Genomic DNA, 25,416 nt, shown 5'->3' on the forward strand with positions numbered 1-25,416 from the left:
GAGCTCAGGCTCAGTAGTTGTGGCGCATGGGCCTAGTTGCTTCGTGGCATGTGGGGTCTTCCCGGACCACGGCTCGAATCCGTGTCCCCTGCATTGACAGGTGGATTCTTAACTGCTGCGCCACCAGGGAAGGCCCTGGCTCTTCCTTAAATTGAAGCTAATAATGGAGAAATTACCCTGGAAGATTTGGTGACATGCTATTTCCCTGTGAGCCTCACTAAAATAAGTTCCCCTGTTGTCAGCTGCATGTGGTTCTGATAGTACATATTATCATCCTACCACTGGGTTCCATTCCTGGCTCTCGAGCTGTCACAAAGCAGCATGACCTGGGGAAGGAAAGTCATCCTTCTTTATACTTCCTTGTGAAATGGGCAGTCAAAGGGCATCCATCCTGTAAGGTTGTCAGTGTGTTCATCCCTGGCTCTCAGTGAGCACAGGGTGGCCTTTGTCGTCCTGGGGGTGGTGCTGCTAGCACGTCCAGTGTGGTTTCTTTTGTTGATGTGCCAAAGTGTAGCTGAGGTTTGGGAAGTACTAAAGAAACACACTCTCTCCTCTGGCCCAGTGCTACACATAAAATGAATTAAAGTGCTTCAAATGATTGGTGTAGTGTGCATTAAATTTAATTTTATGTGGAAACGTGCAGTAGAGACTTAAATGTAACTTAATAAACAAAAAGTTCAAATTCTTTGTTTTCCCTCTATAACCAAAAGAGCAATGGTTAAAATAGACTGAAATAGATTATTTTTATATCTTCTGAGGTTTCACCTCCAAACCTGAATTAGTTTTTAGTAGCTGTGCTGTGGACCAGATAGCTTATTGTGGAAGAAAATTGAACATGACAGTGACAGCTGATGTATGACAGATTTTTGCCTTTTGGAGTTAAAGGAGTCTAATAAGTTTATAGGGAGTCATTTTAGAGTCAAGAGATTAAAATGATGTTTGAACCGAAGCAAGGTCTTAAGTAACTAATAATATGTCTGTTTCTACTTCTTTTTAAAAATCATGATGTCAGATGTTGAAGTCAAAATGAAACTCTTAAATACCTCCAGACACACATGGTACACTGCATCATCCGTTGTAAGAGCATTTTCCTGCCAGCCTTCCTCCCTCCTCCCGAAACTGGGGTTTCTATTTCACATTCCTGCCAAAAATATTCAGGTGAATCGTTGGGGTAATCTGCCTGGCACCCAGAGCATCAAGACCCAGGGAGGAGGTTTTGTCTGGCTGTGTTACAGTGTTTTTTGGTCTATTTCCAGTCACACTGACATTCCAGACATCACTATTTTGATCTGACCCTACACATGTACACCCGATTAATCAGCTAAAATGCAGGAGACCTACAACATTTGTGAACAAAAGTATAAATATTCTTCATAGAACTTACTTGATCATAGGGGCAGCTCCCTCTCAGAGCATGCAAGAACAACTTTAAATTATTTCTGTAATTCCCATCACATTTATATTTTGCTTTAAAGTTCTAATGAAGGAATTAGGTTAGGAACTCAATCCAGAGAATTACATTTTTGTTATCTCGTGCGTGTTGTATGGGCTGGAAATGAAAGCAGTTCAGTGTAGTAGAGATCTCAACGTCTGCAGGCTGTGAAGAGTGAAGGTGTGTCAAATGTACTCCAGCTTATTGTTCACACCGAACACTACAGAATATTGCTCACATACAGTCTAGAATACATTTCTTGACCTTGGGGAAGATGGCGGAAGAGTAAGATGCAGAGATGACCTTCCTCCCCACAGGTACACTAGAATACATTTCTGTACCAAAAGGAAAATGGAGTATAGAAAGGTAGTCATCTCAAACTTTCTTCCCCAAATCAAATGATAAGAAGTTTGAGTTTGACATCACCAAAAAGAGCATATAAATGATCACTTATGTGAACCTAGTACTTTAGTTTAAAGAATTTAAGTTTGGGCTCCAAAGCCAGGTATTCTGGGTTCGAATTCCTTCTGGGCACTAGGACAGGTTGTCTTTGTTCCCCTACAGGGTTGAAATGAAGATTTAGTGTTGTCAGTGTGAGTAAAGCATTTGGGATAGTCTGCACCACAGAGGATAAATGCTGGCTCTCATTGCTGTTAACTGTTTTCTGTACTTCCAGAAATGGAAATGTAGATCTAGAACAAATTGCCAAGCAAATGCGCTACAAATAATCTTTTGTGTTTAATGCAAATTATTGTCTTCGTAATTCTGGCTGGCCATCGCCTTCCCCCACCCCCCAATGGTTACACCTCCCCAGCTAACAATTTTATCAAGATAAAGATATCAATAACAATGGGAAAACACAAAATGAGTAGAATAAATTTTCAATTCAGATTCTTTCAGAATCTATGTCAAAGCTCAAAATGAAGCCTAAAATTAAATTAGGTGTATATTAGTACCAAACCCAGAGAATTCTCTTCAGTTTTCCTAGCGTTGAAGATTTGAGGGTATTGCTTTTTAGTATGCAAAAGAGCATTATTTTTATCAGCAAAATAATAATGCCTAACACTCCTATTCAATTTCTTGAAGTTATAACTGGAGTATGTGCTCGTAAGACACTAACAGTTCAGAAGAGCATAAAATACTGAGAGCCTCCCACATGCTCTCATGGGTTGTGTGTTTGGTGTGTACAAGTGTGCAGGTCTGTATTTTAGACACATTCTGTTTTGACAGCATTTGAATCGTACATATTCTCCTATGTTATTTTTCACGTGAAACATCACAAACAGTTTTTCAGGATTTAAGAGACAATGTCACAGTTTTGATGCAGCTGGAATTTGGTGGTAATCAAAGATGATCTGTAAAGTACTTTTAATTACTAGTAGTATGAGTTTCATGTATTTAATATTTTCTTTCATGGAATTAAAAGGTTAAGAGGAAATAAGTTTCTCAGAAACCTCAGGGAAAAAAATGTTTATTCTTTCTGTAAATCAGTTGGATTGTTTTGGTTTGAGGAGTGGGTTACTTTTTTTTTTCCTTTTCCTTTTTCCCTCTGGAGAGAGGAGGAGGAGAGAGAAAATTCTAGACAAATGACTTGCAGTTACAAATACTTGAAAAATATGTAACTGTCTCTGAGCAGATAACAAACAGAACTATCTATAACAGTGGAACTTAACTGCCTGCCACATGATTTATAGAAAATTCATCTCTCATACTGGAATAAAAGAACTGCTTTTAAAATCAGCTTCCATATTTGCACTCTTAGTTATCTTGGGCTTGCTAAAAAAATGTATGAACTTGAAGTCATTCCCATAACTGTGAAAGCAATTTTGTAGACAGAGATCTGAGCCAAAGCAAAAGCAGGGAAAATTAAGTCATTACAAAATACCATTTCTAGTTAGTTTTCTTAGTTCAAATCATATACCATTTACTTGTCCCAGTACCTTTCTTTAAAATCACAATTTTCTTTTAGTAAATGCTACAAGCATTGAATAATCCAAACCAAATGTTTCTGGAACCCTGCGGTGTGTGGTAGCATGATGTGAAAGTCCATTGACCCGGAGGTCAGAGGGCTGACATCTGGTTCTGGCTGCCCAAGAACTTGGAATAACACTTTAGGGGGGGTTGGGCTGCCGTGTCCTCCTGTGTCATGAGAGGGTAGGATTAGATTTTTCTTGCTTGGGCCCTTTCAGCAGAATTATTCTGTAAAAGTAGCTCTTCACCAGGCTGCCCATCAGATTCATCTGAAGAACTTTTTTCCCCCAAATTCATGAGTTTTCTGCTGCAACCCACTGCTACCACCAGCCACTCAATAGGCACACTTGGGCCCTATTTCAGGGAAATACTGTTGGAATAAACAGACTTAAAGGGAGTCTTATTAATCTGGGCTCCATAGCTTCATGAATAGTTTTGTGTTTGGAATTTTTGTGAAGAAAGTGTATGATTTTTTTTTTAACTTTTTTTTTTTTTTTTTTTTTTTTTTGCGGTACGCGGGCCTCTCACTGTCATGGCCTCTCCCGCTGCGGAGCACGGGCTCCGGACGCGCAGGCTCAGCGGCCATGGCTCACGGGCCCAACTGCTCCGCGGCATGTGGGATCCTTCCGGACCGGGGCACGAACCCACGTCCCCTGCATCGGCAGGCGGACCCTCAACCACTGCGCCACCAGGGAAGCCCCAAAAGTGCATGATTTTTATCAGATTCTCAGAAGGGATAGTTGACCCTCAGAGACTGAAATTACAGATCTAGGACATCTGTTACAGACCTTGGTTAAAAGCACTTCAGCCCTGAGGAAAATCTTTTACAAAGATTTAAAATCCACCACCTTTGTGAGCCCTTCAGCTGACACTTGTTTGAAAATCTTCTTCTTTTAAACTGATGCGTTATCGTTTTAAATGGGTATTAGTGAAATGTATGCACTCTGGAAAAAGATGCATGTCTACTTTGACACTTCTACTCTGAATGAATCTGTAAAGTATATAGTTCATTTCTGGCTAATGCATGGAGATTGGTGTTTTTTAAGAACAGAAATGGCTTTAAGTTCCTGGATGTCCAGTCATAAACGATGAAAGAATTGTTGGTACTGGGTGATGGTTACAACTGTTTGTTCTTCGTCCAATCAGCGAGGCGTTTGTATCTCAGTAAAGATGTTTAAAGTCTGCTCTGTTCCCATCTCTATTCAGGTCAATTGATAGCTATGCATTCAGTGTCAACTATATGCAAAGTGTGGTACTTAAGCAGAGAGAGAGAGAAAGTGGTCAAAGCCTGGAACTTGCAATTCAGTTGGGAAGCCAAGACACATATACCAGAAATATGAATGATAACCTATGGGGGGTATATGTTAGCCACCAAATAATGTGAAAATAAAAGTGCTTGAAGAACTCAGCTGCAATTAAGCTCTCTGAGGTTTAGGGAAGAGATGAGTTTAGTGTGGAGAGGACGACGACGTTAGCTGCATCTGGAAGAACACAGAGCACATCTTGTTTAACCCAACAGTTAATGCAGCCTGTCAGCGTGGGTTTTCTGGGTCAGGTCTTGGGTTGGTGTGTAATTAAATGTGGGTGGCGTTGTGGTGAGGGAGAATCTGATTCTGAATCCACTCAGCATTTTAATTTCTAAGTACCCACTTTTAGATACGTTCATGACAGCTGTCTGGTATGTTCTCAGGAAAATACTAAAGTGGCCCTAGAAATTATTACACTGCGGCTCTTATCATTTAGTGGCTTTATGTTGGTGGCCACACGCATTGGTATTCAGGCAGAGTTCTGAGCGATGGGCCTGCAAACAAAGGGATTGTCCTTTCTCCTCCATCAAAGCTACATACTTTCCCCTTACAGGTAATGTGTACCAAATAAAGAAGGTGATACTTCATGAATAATCTCTATTGTCTATTCCCCAAACCAACATGTGGGTGAAAAGGGTGAATTTGTGCTCACGCCCTTTTCCTTATGGAAAAGCTAGAAGTGTTATTTTAGACCTCTTTGAATTCTTAATTACACTTCGGGAAAATGCCTAAATGATTGAACGGCCTCCATTATGACTCAGAAATTTCAGTCCTACCTTTTTGACAAGTAATCTAGATGTTCTTTAAAAATCAAATCAGAATGTTTAAATGAAAATTTGGCACAATAACATGGTCAGTTAGTTGGCGGCACTGTTCATAATTGTGCTTTTAGAAGGCACTTGGCATTATAAATAAAAATATGAGTCAGCGTGCCGGAAGAACTACAGTATGTGAGCGGGGCAACTTTTAAGATCCATTTAAATATATTTTAAAATATCAATTTTCTAACAGATTTCTATATACCAACAACTAATACCCATTCCGGATGGATAAATATCACAGAGGAAACTGGAGAAGGTGATCTCTTTAAAAACTTCTCCATCTCTAGTTTTCATTGCTTTTTTAAAAAATATCAAGTACTTTGCTTTAACTTTTCTAAAGTCAAAAACGTAAAAAAAGTTTTCCTTTTAAGTTACTTATTTTTCATTACAGTTTGCCTTAGCTAGTAGTATAATTATCCATGTATTAAATGCTAAGCGTACTTTAGAATTAGAATTAATACTTCGAGGATGCTTTTATTTTCCAGAGCACTGAGATTTCTGTCATTTGCTGTCTTTTAGTTATCACTAATCTGGTCAAGTCATAAAATGAAGCTCATGCTTTATTGGCATTTATGGCCATTATAAGTTTGAGTTAACGACTGAAGACCACACAGTTGCCCACTCCCCTGTTCACTAACTCCCCCGTGGTGCCTTCAGAAACTCTTGAGCCCTGGGGGGAATTTTGAGCAGCTAGGCCATAGTACCAGACTTAGGAAGGTGTTTGGTGATTACTCCTGTTGTTTTACCCTTATTGTTTGCATAGCATTTACTTTTGGTCATGGACTTCTACCATTAGTGGTCCAGGGCTGCTAACTAAACCAACAATAATTCCTAATAATTCACATGGTCCAAGTTGATGGAGTGAAACCGGAGGGAAGTCTAAACTCTTGTTTTTGGCAGTCAAGTTTTACACTTTTCAGCAAATTTTTGATTGGTTAATTTAATTCACTGGTTCTCAATCCTAGCTGTACGTTAGAATCGTTTGCAGAGCTTTTAAAAACTGCTAATACTTGGGCCCACCTGCAGATATTTCATTGTATCTGTATTTTTAAAAGCTTTGCCCCCAACTCAGGTGACTCTAAAGGGCAGCCAGGGTTGAGACCATTGAATTTTGCTGGCCACTTTATTTTTGGCTTTCTTGGCTGCACTCTTCCTGTGTTTTATTGAAACACAGCAGTCATTTGTCAGTCTTAGGCTGGTGCGTGTGTCATCTTATGTGTGCCTGCTAACCACAATGGGTCTTTATGAAGTTCAGATAATTGTTTCTGGGTCACTCAAGAGAGCCAGAGTTTCAACACCATCTAAAAAACATTTTCTGGCAATAAAGGTGACAAATTTCCTCTGATCCAGCTAATGAGAACTAGTTTAACGGTTAGCGTTGTTCTTTGCCTTGCTAGTTAGTCTTAACAGAATCCCTGTGACTTTCCATTGAATGACACAGGCATTTATTTAAGGCTTTCCATTGTCCAGCACTGTTCAGAGCACTGAAGAGGACCCCAGGTATGAATGTAGCGTGGAGGGACTCAGGGACTTCCATTCTCACAGAGCGAACACGTGTGAGACCAAGGAAACGGAGGGCAGGGTATATTCTGGTCTGGACAGTAAGTACTGCAGAACAGTGAGGGGAAAAGGTCTTTGTAGAATGGTATCATAGGAGGAAGACTAGAGGAAATAGAAGTGAAGAGTATGGGTAGAATTCTGCTGGTAAAGAAAGCTGAAATTCTAGGCCAGTAGGACAGTCTAGTAAGGAAGGGCACAGAGGAGGGAGTAAATAAGTCACCAGACCACTCTGAATGAGTAGAGGGTAGGAGTTGTTGAGCAGTTAAACTACCCCAGGAAAGAAGAAGCTGTCCATGTTCACTGTGAAGGATACTCAGATGCCTGCTTGAGAGGGTGGACCTTGATTGGAGAAGCTTTAAAAAGCCCTAGTTTACAAAACTAAGTTCTGGAGAAGAGGAGTATTTGCCTCCAGTGGGAAGATTGTCTGGAAAAGGGCAGCACGTGGGAAGTGTGGATTTACTGGGTTGTTAGAAATGTTCTATTTCTGAATTAGGGAGGTGCTAACACAGGCACGTACATTTCCGAAAATTCATCAAACTCTGCACTGAAATTCTGTGCGTTTTACTGTATATAAATTATACCTCAATTTAAAAATATTTTTTAAAGCCGTGTTTAGAAGGAAAGAGAACCTATGGATTAAAAGACTTAAAAACCATAGCAGCCAGTGGAAGTATAGGACTGAGGTTCTGATTCAAGCACTCTATAAAAAAAATTTTAAGAGATTGGAGAAATGTGAATACTGACCAGATATGTGATCATTTTAAATTCTCTTTTTTTTAAGATTTGATAGTTTTATACTTACTTTTTGAGAACTGTGTTAGGAATATATACTAAAATATTTATGAATGAAAGTGGTAGGGTCTTCAGCTTGTGCTTCAGAGGAATCCAGTGTGAGTGGTTGGAGGAGGTGTAGATGAGCCCAGATAGCTGATCATTATTGAAACTAGTGCTGGGGACAGAGGGGTTTATTATACTGTTGTCTACTTTTGTGGCTGTTTAAGGTTTCAATAACAATAAAAACTGTTTATGTATTTGCATTTTAAAAATCATTGTTGGTCCTTGAATGGAGAAGTGGTTAGTGAAAGTGTTTCTCTAGGAAGTATTCTGGTACTTGAGGATTAACATACTGAGACTCTTTGGAGGTTACTGCGTAATGATGAATGAAGTTGGAAAAGGAGGAATGAAGACAAATGCCCTGCTTTGTTTACTTCAAGTAAGACAAAGGAACTTGAGACGTTTCTTATTTGCTGTTAGGGAGACACATCAGGTCGTGGGGGCAACTGAATATTATTTGGAGGACTACAGTTAGTACTGTCTGTGTGTGCTGAGGAGGGAGGTGGATTTGTGAAGGAATCACCAGGGAGCGCCCCGTGCCTCCGGAGGTAGAGGAGGGAGCATTGTGAGTGGACAGAGTACCATTTGCAGAATTAGGAAATGTCAGCCACACTAAAAATTCTGTGATATACTTGTATGTGTGTGTGTGTGTGTGTGTGTGTGTGTGTGTGTATAAATTACATAATAATAATCCAATTTTTCTGCTTCACCAGTAAACAAATATTTTTTAAAATGTAGTTTAATTTTTGTTTTTTTAGAAATTTATTTATTTTTTATTTGTTTATTTTTGGCTGCGTTGGGTCTTCGTTGCCACGCATGAACTTTCTCTAGTTGTGGCAAGCAGGGGCTACTCTTCGTTGCGGTGTGGGCTTCTCATTGTGGTGGCTTCTCTTGTTGAGGAGCACGGCCTCTAGGCACGCGAGCTTCAGTAGTTGCGGCACGCAGGCTGAGTAGTTGTGGCTTGCGGGCTCTAGAACGCAGGCTCAGTAGTTGTGGTGCACAGTCTTAGTTGCTCCGCAGCATGTGGAGTCTTCCCGGACCAGGGATCGAACCCGTGTCCCTTGCACTGGCGGGTGGATTCTTAACCTCTGTGCCACCAGGGAAGTCCAGTAAACAAATATTAAGTACCTAACATATGTAAAAGCAACCTAGAAGATGTGGTGAGAGAAACAAAGTTGATTAGAACCATGTGGCACCCTCAAAATATTTACAGACAAGAAGGGAGTCTAAGACAATCAAGCGAATCAACTACTACGTTGTATTATAGATCCTATAAGAGAGTCTGAAAGATGGGCCATGAGAGTTCAGAGAAAGGAGAGTTAATTTCCGGTAGGGAGATGAGGGAAGGCTCGGAAGAGGAAGCGATGGGAAGGTTGGCCATGTGAGGGAGGGTGGGGAAGGAACATCACCAGGTAGAAGAAAATAAGCTAAGGCAGGTGTGCTCTTAGGAGAAAAAGAGACCCCACTTTCTACACTGGGAGGAGTTCCATCTACTGGGGTGCAGTTCACACCCCAAAAAGGACTACAGGTATAGTGGGAAATAAACTTGGAGAGGTAAGTTGGTGCCGAGTGGCAGATGGTGTAGAATCTGGCTAAAGAGTATGGACTACGTTTCCTGAGTGGTGGGGAGCTTTTTAGGTTTCGTTTTAGCTGGAGTTAGGATGGGATTTGAGCTGAGTGGGAGTTCTACTCTGCAGCAGTGCGGGAGAGGGGGAAATGTGAAGGAAAGGGGACAGTCATGATGCTACACTGGTGGCCCAGGCCAAAGTTAGGTGGTAGCACCAGAACAGAGAGAAGAGAGGCACTGTGGAGTTTGACCAATCCAGATATGGTCATAAAGGGAAGGGATCATGGTCAAGAAGGCCTTGGGGGTTTGATTTTGGATGGCTTGGCCATTAATGCCAATTATGCAAAAAGAAAACACCAGAAAAGCACTTGAGAAAAGGATGAGTTGCAAGAATTTTTTTTTTTTTATACCATTTAGCCCATTTTATTTGGTCCCAGCATCACACACTTCTACAACCTTCTCCTTCCTGACAGGCAGTAATTTGGAATACACCTGTAAGTGTGGAAGTCTTCAATCAGGAGGGCCATTAAACTCCCAGACATCCCGGCATGAGCAAGAGGTGGGGACCACAGAAGGGAAGCCCATCAGCAGCCAGGATACCTTCCCCACTCAGGAAAGCACGCTGTCTCCAGTGAACCTGACAGACGACCAGATAGCCGCTGGCCTCTATGGTAACTTTCCTCACTCACGGCCCCTCTCGGCATCAGGGTTCTAGGACCAGAGTTGTCAGCATTCCAATCTAATGTCAGTGTGCCTTATAAATTGACCTGGAAGAATGATTACACAGTTGTTAGGAAGGTAGGCCTAGATTATCTTTAAGATTATCAAAGAAAGCCATGCAGTCCCCTTAAGAAAACTCATCTGATGTTGCAAATTACAAAATATTTTAAACAGCATTTCACTCTTTCATAGTTCGGCAGGTATAAATTTTTTTCCAGGTTATCTCAACTGAAAAAAAAAAGGACTAATAATCCCTATCTTAGTGCCTAGATGGTTTCTGAGAATCAAGTGAGACGTGACATCACTTTATAAACAATAAAGCCTGATACAGATGCTAGTTGTCACTGCTTTTGTTATGTCTGGAAGGACGAATGGATTTTTTTTTTCCATTTAAAGAACATTATTAATGGAACTTTGAAGTATTTTCTTTGCATGCACACAATTTTCCAGTGAATTTTGGGCAAGTTTCTCATATATACATGCCAAGATCTATATTAACATGCATAAAATAATAAATGTACATGAAGAAAGCATACCTGTTCACTTAACTTGCATGGGTATGAGTTGTATTAATTTTGATCACCATGATTCACTTTTCCACAGTATGTACAAATAATGAAAGTACACTGAAGTCCATCATGAAGAAGAAAGATGCCAACAAAGATTCAAATGGAGCGAAAAAGAATCTTCAGTTTGTTGGCATTAATGGAGGGTAAGGAAAGATGGTGGTACTGGTGTTTATACGCGGTCTGTCTGTTTCCTTTGCCTCCTGCCTACTCCAGTCATATTTAAAGGTGCCTGGTCTGGAATGCTACCACATCTGGGTGACGGAAGATTCCCTCCTCAGAAAGGTGCATTTGGGCTTCTCTTCTCTCTTCTTGCTATCTTTAAGGATATTTCACTCTTGAAAGGATACGTGATGAAGCTGAGTAATTTACATCTTCTCACCTCTGATCTGAAACAAACGGTCTTCAACAAAAGCAACAGGCAGCAGGTTCCCTGTTGGACAGCGTGTACTTAACTGTATCAGAACTGAGCAACAACCAGAGACTGAGAAGATCACTCCATGGTCCAGGGATAGTCATCCACTCCTTCAGAATGGGTTGTTTTGCTTAGCTCTCCATGTTTACAGACAAAATATTAGGGCCTTTCACCTGAAGAGTAACCTCGCCACGCCATCAGTTCTTTGCTTTCTAAATAGAATGTGTTTTAGTTGTTTATTCCTTCTCCTTTGATTGGCCCAGATCAATAGTTAAGTCTGTTTGTCCTCCTACAGTTGAATCAAAGCAATTAATCTATTAATCCATTCATGGCCTTGACAAGAAAGCAATAGTGCAGAGTTAGTTGAGATAATATTTATAGTAGTGCGTACCACAAAGATATAACAGTGCTGTCTGTTTTCCAAATCTTTAACGTTTTATTGGGTAATGTGTCCCACAGTTTGGGGAGTGTGTACCAGAGAAACTATTGGTAACTTGCATAATATGTTCACCTTGGACACTGGGAAAATTAACGGTACAAAATAAGAAGAATGAAAGGGGGAAAGAAAAGGAACAGCAAAGATGAAAACCTACAGACTTGGTTTCCATAAAATGAATTTCCTTTGATTTATATTAAGCCAGAGATGCTATATATATATATATATATATATATATACATATTTTTTTTTCTGCAAGTGGTATGTGATACCACTTGGCAACCTAGGTTATTCCTTGTTAAGTGAGAACCCATTCAAAACCACCAGACTTCTAAATAGACCTTACTCTGCACTTCTAAGTACAGGGTCTAAAACCACTGATGAAATTTCTGGAGTCAGTTAGCAGGTTTCCCTTCATAAACATTTCTGTCACTGGGTCTTTATGGGCACACCTTGCATCTCCTGAACTCCCAATTGCCACCTAGGTATGAAACCACTTCAAGTGATGATTCCAGCTCAGATGAAAGCTCTTCTTCCGAGTCAGATGACGAGTGTGATGTCCCCGAGTATCCTCCTGAGGAAGTGGAGGACGAAGAGGAGGACCAAGACACTCGGGGGATGGCAGAAGGCCACCACGCAGTTAATGTGGAAGGTCTCACGTCCAGCAGGGTGGAAGATGAAATGCAGGTTCCAGAATGTGAACCTGAGAAGGTGGAAATCAGAGAGAGGTGTGGTACACTCCCCCCCCTCCCCTCACCCTTCCCATGTTTGATGTACTTTGGCAGTAGGATTGGCCGATGAGGAGACTGTGCAGTTGAATCTATGAGTTTGGTCTTTCCACTCACCAAAGGAGGGCTGAACTTTACCTGTGCCTCAGAGGTGTGTACCTCTTGTCATGATGCTAATAAATACAAGTGCAAAAATGATAACTGCTAGATCTCTTATAGTAGCAGAGAGAAGGGCTTGATATCTGTTCACCTTTGTTTCTTTAACTATTTGCTGTCTAATATTACATGTGGAGTCACCATCCGCATAATTGTTAAGCACCACTAAAGCTTCCATTGTTTGAACAACCCACCTTATACTTAAAGGTATGTTAGAATTTTTTGTGACCAACACATTTCACATTTTAAAGTTTCAGATTTTATCATTAGCCATTTATCCTCATACAGGTGTCAGTACTGTTATTACAGGATCACTGTGTGTGAGAGGAACAGTTTTTGGCCTCAACCAAAGATCACAGTTACCATAAAGATGATGTAATCAGTCACATGCCCATATTTTGTTGCTCATTGAGTGATTGGGAACACCACAAGAATGGGTTTGGGAATGTCGTAAACAGCAGCTGAAATATCAAATAAACACTCTGGTTGGCTGAAACATGTACCTAAAAGTGTAGACAATTTTAAAGACTTAACAAATATGGAATTGATGCTTATAAAACAGGAGAGAGTAGAACAGTTGGAAATTTCAGTATGGTGTTTCACCACGTGAAGTGTAACTAGAACATTTCAGAAAACTTATCTCTGATTTGGCAAATGAATGTTTAACTGCGTTAACACAAGGTAAGTGTCTTTAGTTTATATTTCCAAGTATTTTCAAATGGCTCAATAACTTGACATCTGTTGGTTTTTTTCTGAACAGCTTTATTGAGGTATAATTTATATACCATATGTCATCTGACTTTTAAGTTTATATTTTCATGTGGGTTAAACAAACACTTCCTGAGTCACCAAATGTGATTTCAGATGTGTGGTCCACTGGTCAGCATAATGGGTAGGTGGTAATTCAGACCTCTTCAGCCCCTCAAGAGTAAAAATATTTTTAAGAATTTAGAACAAAAGGAGCAAAAAATATCCAAGTGTTATTCCATAATGTCACACAGGCCAGAGTGGCGAAGCCGAAAGCTACCCTCATGAAAAGATCCAAGCTCTGGCTGGAGGCCTTGGCTCTGTGTGGTAACGTCAGTCCTCGGACGCCTAGACTCCACCAGGCAAGCACTAGCGGCACCACAACCTGCCAGGGTTGACTTGGGGCCTCCGGTCTTGTAAAGGGTTATAGAGTTTCAGGTAAAAATGCCTTTCCTTTTGTGGCCAGTCATGAGCTCTCTTTCTTTTATTTTTTTCCCCTTTTAGATATGAACTAAGTGAAAAGATGTTGTCTGCATGCAACTTACTGAAAAATAACATAAATGACCCCAAAGCTTTGACCAGCAAGGATATGGTGAGTCTGACCTACAGACACTGTCCCCAGTCTGTACAAAGTGCCCGAGTGGACACCACAGATGAGGCCTCTCTAGCCTGCCCCTGAGCTGTTGTTGCCTGCATGCTTTTCCCCCAGACTATTCCTAGTGTGTGTGGGCAGAGTGAATATCCCGCTGCCCTGCTCACCAGACCACCCTGTGAACGTTTCCCTCAGGCCTGATTTCAGATCTCCTTTCTCCACCCTGTACTTTGCTTGGGAGCTGAGCATCTGCGAGGCATATAGTTGCACATGGAAAGGAGGGCTAATTTCAGTCACTCGTCACCTTTCTGCATGTTCTGTTGCTTACAGAACTTGTGATCTAGGCAGCAGAATCCCAGAATTTTTTAAGTTAGCCTTTGTTTTTAAGAGAAACCTATCTAGACCGAGGTCAGCATTCCTTTCAATTATGAAACTGCATATTATGTTCTGATGTGGAATGCAGGCAGTCACTATTTTTAAACCTAGAAATAACTGCACTTATCTTCTCGCAGCTTGAGATTCAGAAGCAAAGAGGTTGGTGGTTGCCTTAGGGAGCACGAATAGCATAACATAGGACAGATAAATGTTTCCGTGGCAATGGTGAATCTGATATCCTTTACAAGTATTGCTCTCCCATGCATTGGTGACATTTAGATGTGTGGCTTCTTTCATAGGTTAGACCAGCCTTCTGGTTGACAGCTCTATTCAGTGCACTGAGAAAGTGTAGCATCTCATGTTATTTTAGATAGTAATGTGCATTTGAATCTTTGCATATTAGCAGTAGATTTAATATGAAAGTTTTATGCTAAATAACTTAAGTCCGCAGCCGGTGAGAAAGTTGTTTCATAGGTCTCACGGGTTTATAGAATTACGAAACCAAAATGTTAAGCCTAGAAGGGATTTATGGAATTATCTAACGCTGGAAAGGCAAATAGTCTTCCTCATACAACAAACACAATCTGAAGAAGAATTGGTGATGGCTGGCACAGGCATGAGAAGTACATGGGTGCGTGTGTCTATGAGGCCACTCTATTCTGGTCCATCCTGCTTTAACTGAGGCCCTAAAGATTACGAGTCTTGCCTGGAGTGTCAACTGCTAGTTAATGCTGGGACTAGATTATACCTGTCTTAAGTACTGGTCCATGTTTTGTTTATCCCAGCTAAAGCATATTACCTTATTATATGGCATCTTTTTTTTTTAAATTATGGTATCTTCTCCTATTTGTTTATATTGCTATAGAAACTCAAATTTATCAGAGCCAGCTGAATCTTGACATTCAGATGCTGTGCTGAAAAAGGAGCATGGCAGTGATGTTTATAGAAGGAAATACTAAACGAAGTCCCTGGCCTGGACATGGATCTACATGTTGAACTCATCAGTATAGACTAAGTGCCTGTCTATGCCTTGGTCACAAATAGTAAAACCAGGAAAAGTCACTGCAGTGTTAATGTTTCCCACTAGGTTTAACCTGAGCTTAAAACTGGTGCTTTCGGACCCCAGATTTTATAGCTTTAATACACTTTTTCTTTCACCCTCCCCAAAATACTAGGTTATGTGGTCCTCAGGGAGGACTTTACATTTTTGTAGCCCCAATTGTCAAGCATTTTGTCGGGCACATACTCCAGGATTGCTACATTTTTTTTGTTGATTGGATATTCATTCAGTAAAGAAGTGTTTAAAGTGCTGTGCTGTGAAAAGTCTTGGACATGTGAATGATCACAATGCCAGGGCCATGTAACCATGTCAGGACACTGACTATGTAGCTGTAACTGAGTTCGACACCCAGACGCCATAATTTCCCTTCCTTCTGTGTGAGGCATCCAAAAAATGAAATCTGAATATGTGAAAGAGTGAGCAGAAGAAAAGAAAAATTAAGTGAATTATTTCCTGGCCAGGACCCTTTTCCTCCAGTGACCCAAACTATGATTGAATTGGGTACACCTGAATAATTAGTAGCAGGAAGATAAAGAGATGGGTGTGTTCTGTAATCCCAGTTGCACCTTTTCTATAGAAAGAAGACTACATGGGTTCTGGTGCTTTTGACATAAGCTTTCCATCTTTCTTGATTTATTTTTAAACTTTTAAAGAACAAGCAAAGCACAAATGAATGATAAACTCATATGAAAGAGGGCCCATGAAAAAAGCGTTGTGGTTTTCCCCATCTCCAGCACTGGCTCTGCCCAGTCTACATTGAACTTCATGTCCAAGTTTGACTTGATTATCCGTGAAACAAATGCCACGTTCATGTGTCTACAGCCTAAGGGAAAGCAAGTGGGGCTGATGACCAGATACAGATGATCATAATGGGAAAAAGTAATTTGTTTCAGACTTGCTTTTTATTCCCTTTCTGTGGTTGAACATTTGTATTTGGGATGGAGTAGGAATTGGGTTGCCTGCACGGTTATGGTCTCCTAGCCTAGTGCTGTGGAGATGCTGAAGGAGTTGAAGTTGGTCTGGACAGGAAGGAGGTAGCATAATTGTGTTAAGTAATTTCTCCTGTCCTGATTACTATGAAAATCATTTGCAAGGCCAGCATACCTACATAATATTAATAGTTCAATAATAAATGGAGCCTGGCCTAAGTGGTTTACATGTGTTGCCTCATTTGTCCTCATCACAAACACTGTGAAGGAAAGGTATTTTTACTATCCCCATTTTGCAGATGAGGAAACTGAGGCACAGAATAAGTATCTTCCCCGGCGTCGAACAGCTCGTCAGTAGCAGAGTCAGAATTTGAGCCTTGGTGGTATAATTCTTGCACAGTGCTATAGGCCTGTTTTATAGAAGTTACAATATGTGTGTGTGTTAAAATCAGGAAGGATACTTCAGTTTGGAATTTGAGGCTTCTCTGAGAGCTCTGGGTTTCATTAGTTGTTTTTTGAGAGCAAATTCTGTTTGCACACACTTTTGACTATAAAAGGCCTGCTTTCTTAGGCTTTCAGCTAGGTCTCAGAAATGTCTATAAATAGAAGAACTAATGGCCGATGGCTCGGTGTTTTGGCAGCGGTTCTGTCTGAACACTCTCCAGCACGAGTGGTTCCGCGTGTCCAGTCAGAAGTCAGCCATCCCAGCCATGGTGGGGGACTACATAGCCGCTTTTGAGGCCATCTCCCCAGACGTCCTGCGTCATATCATCAACATGGCAGACGGGAACGGCAACACCGCCCTCCATTACAGTGTGTCCCACTCCAACTTCGAGATTGTGAAGCTGCTCTTGGACGCTGGTACGTTGGTTGTCCCTGTCTCTTCTCTAACAGACTCGGGCTGTGACCCATTTAGAAGGAGCTGGTTGATCCAGCTGATCTCCAGTTCTGTGACCATCCTAAAAAGCCTTTTCATTGCTTTCCCCTGTGATGTGGCAAGAATCGTCCTTGAGTCATTCATGGGAGGCTTGAGGTTTAAACAAAACGGGGTGACACAGACTCCAGATCTGTTTTGAAAGGAGGTGTTGAGGGTGTTCTTGCTGCAGTTTAGCTGTGTTCAGATGAGTTGTATCCCTGGTAACACACATGACTCATGTTCCTGCCTGAGCTGAATCATGCAGGCTTGGTGGGTTCACTCTCAAGAGGCAGAATGCGGCACCTGGGGCCAGAGTCAAAGCTTTAGTGTTTGTGAGCTGCTCTCTTTGTCCTTGTTCCATGCCCCGCTCCAGCCGCCTTGCAGAGCTGTGCAGTTAGTCAAGATGGGGGCCAAGCAAAGCCACTGTAACAGATTGTGGTAGAATCGACACCATTCCCGCCAAAATACACCCTGTTCCTGGGGAATCGGCATAGAGAAAAGAAAATGCTATTCTTACATCTGAACCATAGTAACGAGAGCAGTGAAAATTTTTGTCTGTAATTGGAATTTGCCATTCCAGAATATAGCCAGTGGATGTATTCAACATGGAGTGAGGCGGTGGCACATAGAAGGGTCCCCTTGCGACATAGTGAGCTTTCAACTTTTTGTTCAAATGGAACAGCCCTGTGATACACTGAGTCTCTAAATCACTTTTATTTATTTTTGAAATACATATTTTTACTTCTAGTATAACTGATACAGAATTCACAGTACCTCAGTCTAATTAATGAGAACACAATGTGAACATCTGATTTAGAATATGCAATACAATTGTTCAATTTTCCCATTCTGCTTCTTGACCCAACTGTCCAATTTTTTTCTACTCTGTTTTGGGGATGTTGGATTAAGGCACAGAAGAAACCAAACAGATTTATCTTTTTTTTTCTCTTCTAAGTTTGCTTGTCCCCAGTTTAGGGGCCATGTTAGGATAAAACTGTTTCCAGCTGAAAGGAAGGAATTCCAAGCCTCCTTCCTTTCAGACTTGCCAGACTATAAACAGAGCTGGTGATACTGTCAGCCAGAGTTACTGTTTAAACAGAGAAGTGGATGATATCCAGGAAAGCTAAGAACACGATTTCAGGATTGCCCCTGAAAGTAACAGCTTAATCCACCCTTAGAAAATTTGCATGGACAAGATATTTTGGTAAATTAAACTATTTTAATTCCATTGTTGGATGGCTTTGGTTAATCACTTTTCTGGATTTACTTCACTTTTTACTGCTCACCATGATAGACTGAGATTGTGGCTTCGTAAAGCATGTTTGTGAATCTAGGATACTAGCAGCAACAGAGAAGAGGCGAACGCCAAAGAAACTGAGGAGCCTCAAAGACCATGTCTGCTCACCCGCTTCTCCATCAGACAACTTTTTTCTTTTCTTTTTCCTTTTCTACGTTAAAAAATACGCACTACTATTGGGCTTCCCTGGTGGCGCAGTGGTTGAGAGTCCGCCTGCCGATGCAGGGGACCCGGGTTCGTGACCCGGTCCGGGAGGATCCCACATGCCGCGGAGCAGCTGGGCCCGCGAGCCATGGCCAGTTGCAGAGCACACAACAGTGAGAGGCCCGTGTACTGCAAAAAAAGAAAAAAAAAATAATGCACTACTGTAAATGCCCTTATGTCCCTAGTATGCTATTGTTTTAGAACTCAAGAACGTTTTCACGGTACCTTCTCTTCTCACTCCCAATGATGGAAACATCCTAAGCATTTTAATTATATCTGGTCACACATAAAAAGCTTCTTTCCTGCACTCTCCATTCCTTTCATTTTATTAGAAAGTGCTGAAGGAATTTTAAAAAGCCTGGAGGATAATTTAGGCCCTGAAGACTCCTTAAGAATTATAGGACTAGAAAAGGTCTGGGTTATTGGATCTGGGAGTCCCTGACAGTCTCTAAGGGACTTAACTGCAGTTGCTGTCAGACCACGATTCCTAGAGCTGGGTGTCGTGTGATTGGAATTCGGCTTCCAAGGGCCCCAAACGAGTCAGAGCAGCAAACTCAGGGTCTCAGAGTGAACAGAGGTTTATGAGTGGGGAATGCCATATTCAGTGTTCCCTGTGTGAGCGTTTACAAATCCTTCTGTCCTTTGTAGCTCTCACCGCCTTCTTCACTCCAAAATGGTGATTTTCTAGACGCAGATTAGTATCTAGATCCCATGTTATTGTTTATTCTTCAAAGCAACCATTACTTAGAATAGCCTCCCAGACCTCCAGGCTGTTGTAGTTCAACCACCAGTGGCAAACAAGAGGTGCTGTGAGAGCTTGCTGTCATTTGTTGAAACAGAAAAAAATTTTTTTCTTCGGTTTGGTATGAAACATCTCTCACATTTCCTTCTGAGTCACTCCGGGACTTTGACTACCTAAGGCCATTTCACTGGGCTTTTCTAAACTCCATACCTTTAGTTCATGGGGACAACTGACGCTTTTAGGAGATGGCTCCTCCCTAAAGAGACTCGTGTCTTTGCAGATGTATGTAACGTGGATCACCAGAACAAGGCGGGGTATACCCCCATCATGCTGGCAGCCCTTGCCGCTGTGGAAGCAGAGAAGGACATGCGAGTTGTGGAGGAACTCTTTGCCTGTGGGGACGTGAACGCCAAAGCCAGCCAGGTGAACGCGCTTGCTTCCGGGGTTTGTGCTGGCTGATGCAGCTCTGACCTGCCCGGGTGCTTCTGCCGTGCTCTCGCCACTCAGCACAGCCCATGCGGCTGCCCGGTGGTCCTTATGACCAAACACACCGAGGAAACACTGGCTTAACTTCACACTGGAAACTTCTCCCTCCATTACCTTGCGTCCTCCCTGGAGTAGTGTGCGTGTGGATCATGGGTCAGCCTGCCTGTAAGGGACTAGGGATCCCCACCATGTACCTGGTGACCACTGTTTCCTGGCTGTCTCCATGTTATAGCATCCTCATGCCCGGTACAGAGCGCCTCTCATCCAGATGTGTTCACAGTTGCCTTGTGACCATCTTCTGCACTTTCCAGCTCCTAGCTGTCATAAGACAGATCCTCCAAGCTAAAGGGAAAAATTAACTCATTACTTTATGGTCTTACTTATTAGCTCATAGCTCACGAGAAACTAGTTTTTCCAATGCCTTTCCACCACTGGGCCCCAAGTAATTCCATGTCCACGTTTTCCCCTGTCATCCCTCTCCCTCCTCCCCTTCCCCTGGCACAGCCCCACTGCAGGTCACACGCTGCCAGCCCAGCATGTGCTTCTGAAGTCCGCTGTCATTTCTTCCCACAGGCAGGACAAACAGCCCTCATGCTGGCCGTCAGTCATGGGCGGATAGACATGGTGAAGGGCCTGCTGGCCTGTGGGGCTGACGTCAACATTCAGGACGACGAGGGCTCCACCGCCCTGATGTGTGCCAGCGAGCACGGGCACGTGGAGCTCGTCAAGCTGCTGCTGGCCCAGCCAGGCTGCAGTGGCCACCTGGAGGACAATGTAAGCTGCCTCCAACGGTCCTGCAGGCCCCTGGCCTGGACGCAGTTGTGGGGGGGTGGGGGGGCGGTTCTGTGAGCGTTGCTTGACCAGGGGAGAGAACAAATCCTCCTTTATTCTCCTCAGGGATTTGTGTTGCCATCCAGGCAACTTCCCTTCACGGCCCAGCATGGTAGCATCTACTGTTTGCAAACTAATACTCCCATTAACTAAAGCCAAAGGCAGAAAGATAAATAGGCCTCACCCCAAACATTTATAAAAGGAAGAAGGTGATGGGCATGTACGAGAACCAGTATACTGAAGTGGAATAAACAGATTTACAATACAGAATCAAATGTAGTAGGCAGTGTAGGCAACTAATGGGTACACTACGAAGAGAGGACCAGGCCCCTGGTCCATTTGGAAACCCTTCACCAGGGCCCATCAGAGTAAATAATTTGTGACATTTTATCAGCTAGGGAATCCGGACCATCTTGGCTTCTTTTCAGCCCATCTTCGCACTCCTCCTTGGGCTGTTCCCATCATCGTCACTCTCATCTCCTTCCTCTCTCCGTTCCCAAGCTGTCCCATTCCCAGATAACCCCTTGACTGGAAAACATTCCAAGGAAACCTGCTGCTCTGGATGTCTCCAGACCAAAGGGGAGGAGTACCGATAGGTCACAGCACAGGAACTAACATTTAGGTGGCGACATGGTTCAAAGGTCCAAAGGTCCCAGAGGTCTGGCTGGGTTGCTTCTGTTTTTGAAAGTTTATCTCTGTGGAGCCCAGGTTTGGACCAGAGCTTTCATCAGCCCCAAACACTAAAAAGGCTAGAGGGAAAACATCCCCCTTTGCACTAAACTTGAGATCCTCGTGGGCTCACGCCAACAGGAAGAGCAAATCAGTGCAGGTATTTACTGGCAGGAAAGACTGACTGGTTTCTGCAGTTGCAGTGACCTCCCCAGGAGCACGTGAGCTGCGGTTGCACCAGATTCCCTTTACTTCCACTGCAGCAGAGGGCCAGTTTCCAACTTCTCTTTCCTTAAGAACAGTCTGTGTTTCGTGTGCCTTGTTTTTGTTTGTTTGCTTTTACTTCTACTCTTAGCAAAGAACAGCTGGTAGATCTAATAATAAGAGACCATTGCACCACAGTAACTTCCAGAAATCCTGGTTCCCTCTGCCCGTTGTCTACTTCCGTATCCTTAAAGGAACGGGAGGGCATCCAGCTGGCCTCCAGAAGAAAAGTAACTCCCAGAATTCAGAGTGGGACGGAGGACCATAAGGTTCAAAGCACACACAAATTGTTTCCAGCTGCTGGTGACCAGAAGGGCATCCTTATTCCAAGACTAGACAGAAAATAAGTTGTGCTGTTTTTTGTCTTTTTATTGTTACTACTTTTGATTGAGGTAGAGTTGACGTCCAGAACGCTCTTTTTGTCTTGATGCATCTTTATATCCATCTGAGTTCCTGCATCTTAATGGAAAGCAGACATTTAACTGAACATTTTTCTTACCCACATTTAGTGTTTCCCCTCGTATTTCCATAAGATACATTTCTGCAAGGCATCAGGATGTGGTGCTTACATGTAGATGTGACTCGGAGCATTCTCCAGGGGTGGTTAGGGCTGTAGGATCAGCTCCCCCTGCAAGAGGAAAGTTAAGAGATGCTTGGCAGATTGCAGGGCGTCAAAACAGACACCACGCTACTTGACCGTTCGTTTGTAATTATAAGGGAAAAAAACAACAACACTAAATTATGTTTCTACCCCCTACCTTCACCTCCTGCCCCCTGCTGGTGGGCAGCCTGCTTTTGTTGAGTCTCCATGGTGTGCATGGAGTCTCCATGGTACTAAGTACCATGAGGCAACAACAAAGGCAATAACGGGGTGATTCTTGTCTGAGGGCAGGGTAGGGGGCTGTGCCTCTGTCATCCTTGTATCCTTCAGGGCTAGCACCTAGAGGTCCGGAAAAGTTTCCTAAAAGACTGAACAGATGGCTAGATTGGGGAACCTTATCTAATGGAAAGAGTTTTGTGTTGTTACCCTTTGGGCTACCTGGAAGTTTGAGAAATCCAACCTAGCTTGTTCTTTTCATCTCCTCTTAAGGATGGCAGCACCGCGCTCTCAATAGCCCTGGAGGCAGGACACAAGGACATCGCCGTTCTGCTGTATGCCCACGTCAACTTCGCGAAAGCCCAGTCTCCGGTCAGTGTTGTGCACTTGGCATTTGTAAACAGGCTAAAAGCTACCAGACTAGTGGGCCCCCTTCCTCGGGGAGTTGACAGGAGATACAGGTTTTATAATGATTCTGAAAATCAAGGTTTTAGTCCAGAGCTGAAGAATTCATCAATTTTGCCTCACCCAGAAGGCCAGGAGTGCTAATGGTTAGCACAGCACAGGCTGGATGCCTGCTTGTCCTCACGCCCTCACAGGAAGAGTTTATTCTGGACAGAATTATCCAAATGGCACATCTTGAGCCCATAAATACATATCGCCGTCCTGGCATTTTTCTTAAAGCAGACAGGGAGCTGCAGCCTGTGGTCCCAGAGCTCACTCTGAGAGGGAAGTTGACTTCCCAGGACAACTGGACGTGGCACTGCCGAGCCCGCTGGCCCCAGAGCTGCGCCCGCTAGTGGACTGTGTGCTGTGTTCCAGCTCTCCTCGCTCTGGCTTATAGGTGGTGCTCAGCTGTGGCTGACAGAGTTCCTGTGTCACAGAGGACACATCTACCTGAGGTCACTAATTAACCCCCAGTTTTTTTCCTTTCCTGGTCTCTAGGGCACCCCTAGGCTTGGAAGGAAGACATCTCCTGGTCCCACCCACCGAGGTTCATTTGATTGATTATGTGCAAATACCGTCCATTTACATGCCACCACTAAGCTGCTAATTCCTGTTGGGCTGACAGATACTGAATGTATTTTGTGCCTGAGCTCACCAGCAAACAGAACGCATAAAGCCAAGGGCTGAAGGCTGGAGCTGCCACAGTGGAAGCTGAGCCAGCAGGAGATTGCTGGCCAGGCACACACGCCTCCCTTCTGGCCATCTTCCGTCTGTGTAGGGCACACTTGCTGTTGAGTCTCTGCTCCGTTATGTACAGTTGTAGGAAATAGCAACCTGATCTGAGTGGGCAACTTCTGTTCCTTCTTTCCACCCCCTACCAGTGCTGAGAAGTGTCAGGTTCTCACTGGAATGGTGTTTTTAAACTTTCCCACAAGTATTTATATTTACCAAACGTGGAACCATTGGAAAGCTCTTTGAAAATTCCATTCCAGGATGGTTTTGTTGATTTTTCTTTTGTCTTTATTATTTTAAAGTAAGGAAGTTGAGATGACTTTGATCATCAGTGAATTGGGCCTGGGCTGGTTTCTGGTTTAAAAATAAAAGTTGAAACTCTCAAAAAGTTTAGAACTTAACAAAAGGAAGTCTTTTCAGTTGGTTTTATCTAGGTCGATGCATTACATGACGTTTTATTTAAAGGGTATCCATATAAAATTGATGCAGTATTTTCAACTTTTATATTCCATAGTAATTAAAGACCTGAAGAACGACATGTAACATTACCATATTTTTATTAATAATTGCACAACTCTGTATCTAATGATAAAATTTGAATTGTGTTAGAGAAATTGGCTATATATTTGCCTCTAGAGAAGCATAGTATAGTTCTCCACATATTTATGGATTCTTTTATCCCATGCCACATTTGCTTTGGTCTTGTATGTATTTAAATGTTTGAAGTGCCTTAGACTCTTGCCATATTTTCAAAATAAAATTTCATTAAGCTCTTTTGCTTGTCCCTGCTTCATCTCTGACAGCCGTCTGCCCCGATCCTATTGACTTACAGCAGTGGCAGCAAAAGCTGATGGATGGAGCGCATGGGTAGGGTGAGTGCCCAGTCCACTGGTCCAGGGCTCCGACAAGAGGAGACGTCTTCTGAGAGAACCACTCCGTTTCCAGCTCTGCTCATTACTCAGGTTGCACGTCATGAGTCTGAAATTTAAGACCTAATTAGGCAAACAGTTCATCAGACAGGTAACCTCCAAGTTAACTCCTGAGCTAACTCTTCTCAGGTGCAGAAGCACTGGTCCTTGACTCTAATTTGGGGGCAGCTGCTGGGTGACTGGTTGAAACCGGAAGTGATGAGAAAGGAAAGATGAAGCCAGACAGACTTCTTTTTTTTTAAATTAATTTTTATTGGAGTATAGTTGCTTTATAGTATTGTGTTAGTTTCTGCTGTACAGCAAAGTGAATCAGTTATATGTATACAGATATCCCCTCTTTTTTAGATTTCCTTCCCATTTAGGTCACCAAAGGGCATTAAGTAGAGTTCCCTGTGCTATACAGTAGGTTCTCATTAGTTATCTAGTTTATACATAGTAGTGTATATGTGTCAATCCCAATCTCCCATTTATCCCATCCCACTCCCGGAGAGACTTTTTTTTTTTTTTTTTTTTTTTTGCGGTACGCGGGCCTCTTACTGCTGTGGCCTCTCCCGTTGCGGGGCACAGGCTCCGGACGCGCAGGCTCAGCGGCCATGGCTCACGGGCCCAGCCGCTCCGCGGCATGTGGGATCTTCCCGGACCGGGGCACGAACCCGTGCCCCCTGCATTGGCAGGCGGACTCTCAACCACTGCGCCACCAGAGAAGCCCCTGGAGAGACTTTTTTATTTCAGCATGCTGTTGGCCCAACAGCACCTGTTTTCAAGTCCTTTTTAAAAAGTAAAGGGGATTGATTCCTTCTCATTTAAAATGAAGAAGCATGACAGCCAAAATGCAAGCCAGGTGTTTTGGCACAGTTGCTGGTGGT

At 42.8% G+C, this 25,416-nt stretch overlaps 1 protein-coding gene across 11 annotated transcripts in view; it reads left to right on the forward strand.

Annotated features, from left to right (window-relative positions):
* KANK1 (KN motif and ankyrin repeat domains 1) overlaps positions 1-24,395 on the forward strand; it is a 212,680-nt gene extending 188,285 nt beyond the window's left edge. For 7 of the 11 annotated variants that reach the window (XM_032634663.1, XM_032634662.1, XM_032634665.1 and 4 more), the window contains 9 exons: positions 9,966-10,163; positions 10,816-10,924; positions 12,115-12,357; positions 13,765-13,852; positions 16,858-17,077; positions 19,656-19,798; positions 20,435-20,635; positions 22,716-22,814; positions 23,388-24,395. In XM_032634663.1, the coding sequence (XP_032490554.1) occupies positions 9,966-10,163; positions 10,816-10,924; positions 12,115-12,357; positions 13,765-13,852; positions 16,858-17,077; positions 19,656-19,798; positions 20,435-20,635; positions 22,716-22,814; positions 23,388-23,450 (1,364 nt within the window). In that variant the 3' untranslated portion in view covers positions 23,451-24,395. Of the gene's footprint in view, positions 1-9,965; positions 10,164-10,815; positions 10,925-12,114; positions 12,358-13,764; positions 13,853-16,857; positions 17,078-19,655; positions 19,799-20,434; positions 20,636-22,715 lie in introns of all 11 variants that reach the window. The other 4 variants (XM_032634672.1, XM_032634673.1, XM_032634670.1 and 1 more) reach the window with 2 other exon arrangements.
* Positions 24,396-25,416: the final 1,021 nt, after the last annotated feature.

This window comes from Phocoena sinus, chromosome 6 (genome assembly GCF_008692025.1).
Source record: "Phocoena sinus isolate mPhoSin1 chromosome 6, mPhoSin1.pri, whole genome shotgun sequence".
Classification (NCBI taxonomy): Eukaryota; Metazoa; Chordata; class Mammalia; order Artiodactyla; family Phocoenidae; genus Phocoena; species Phocoena sinus.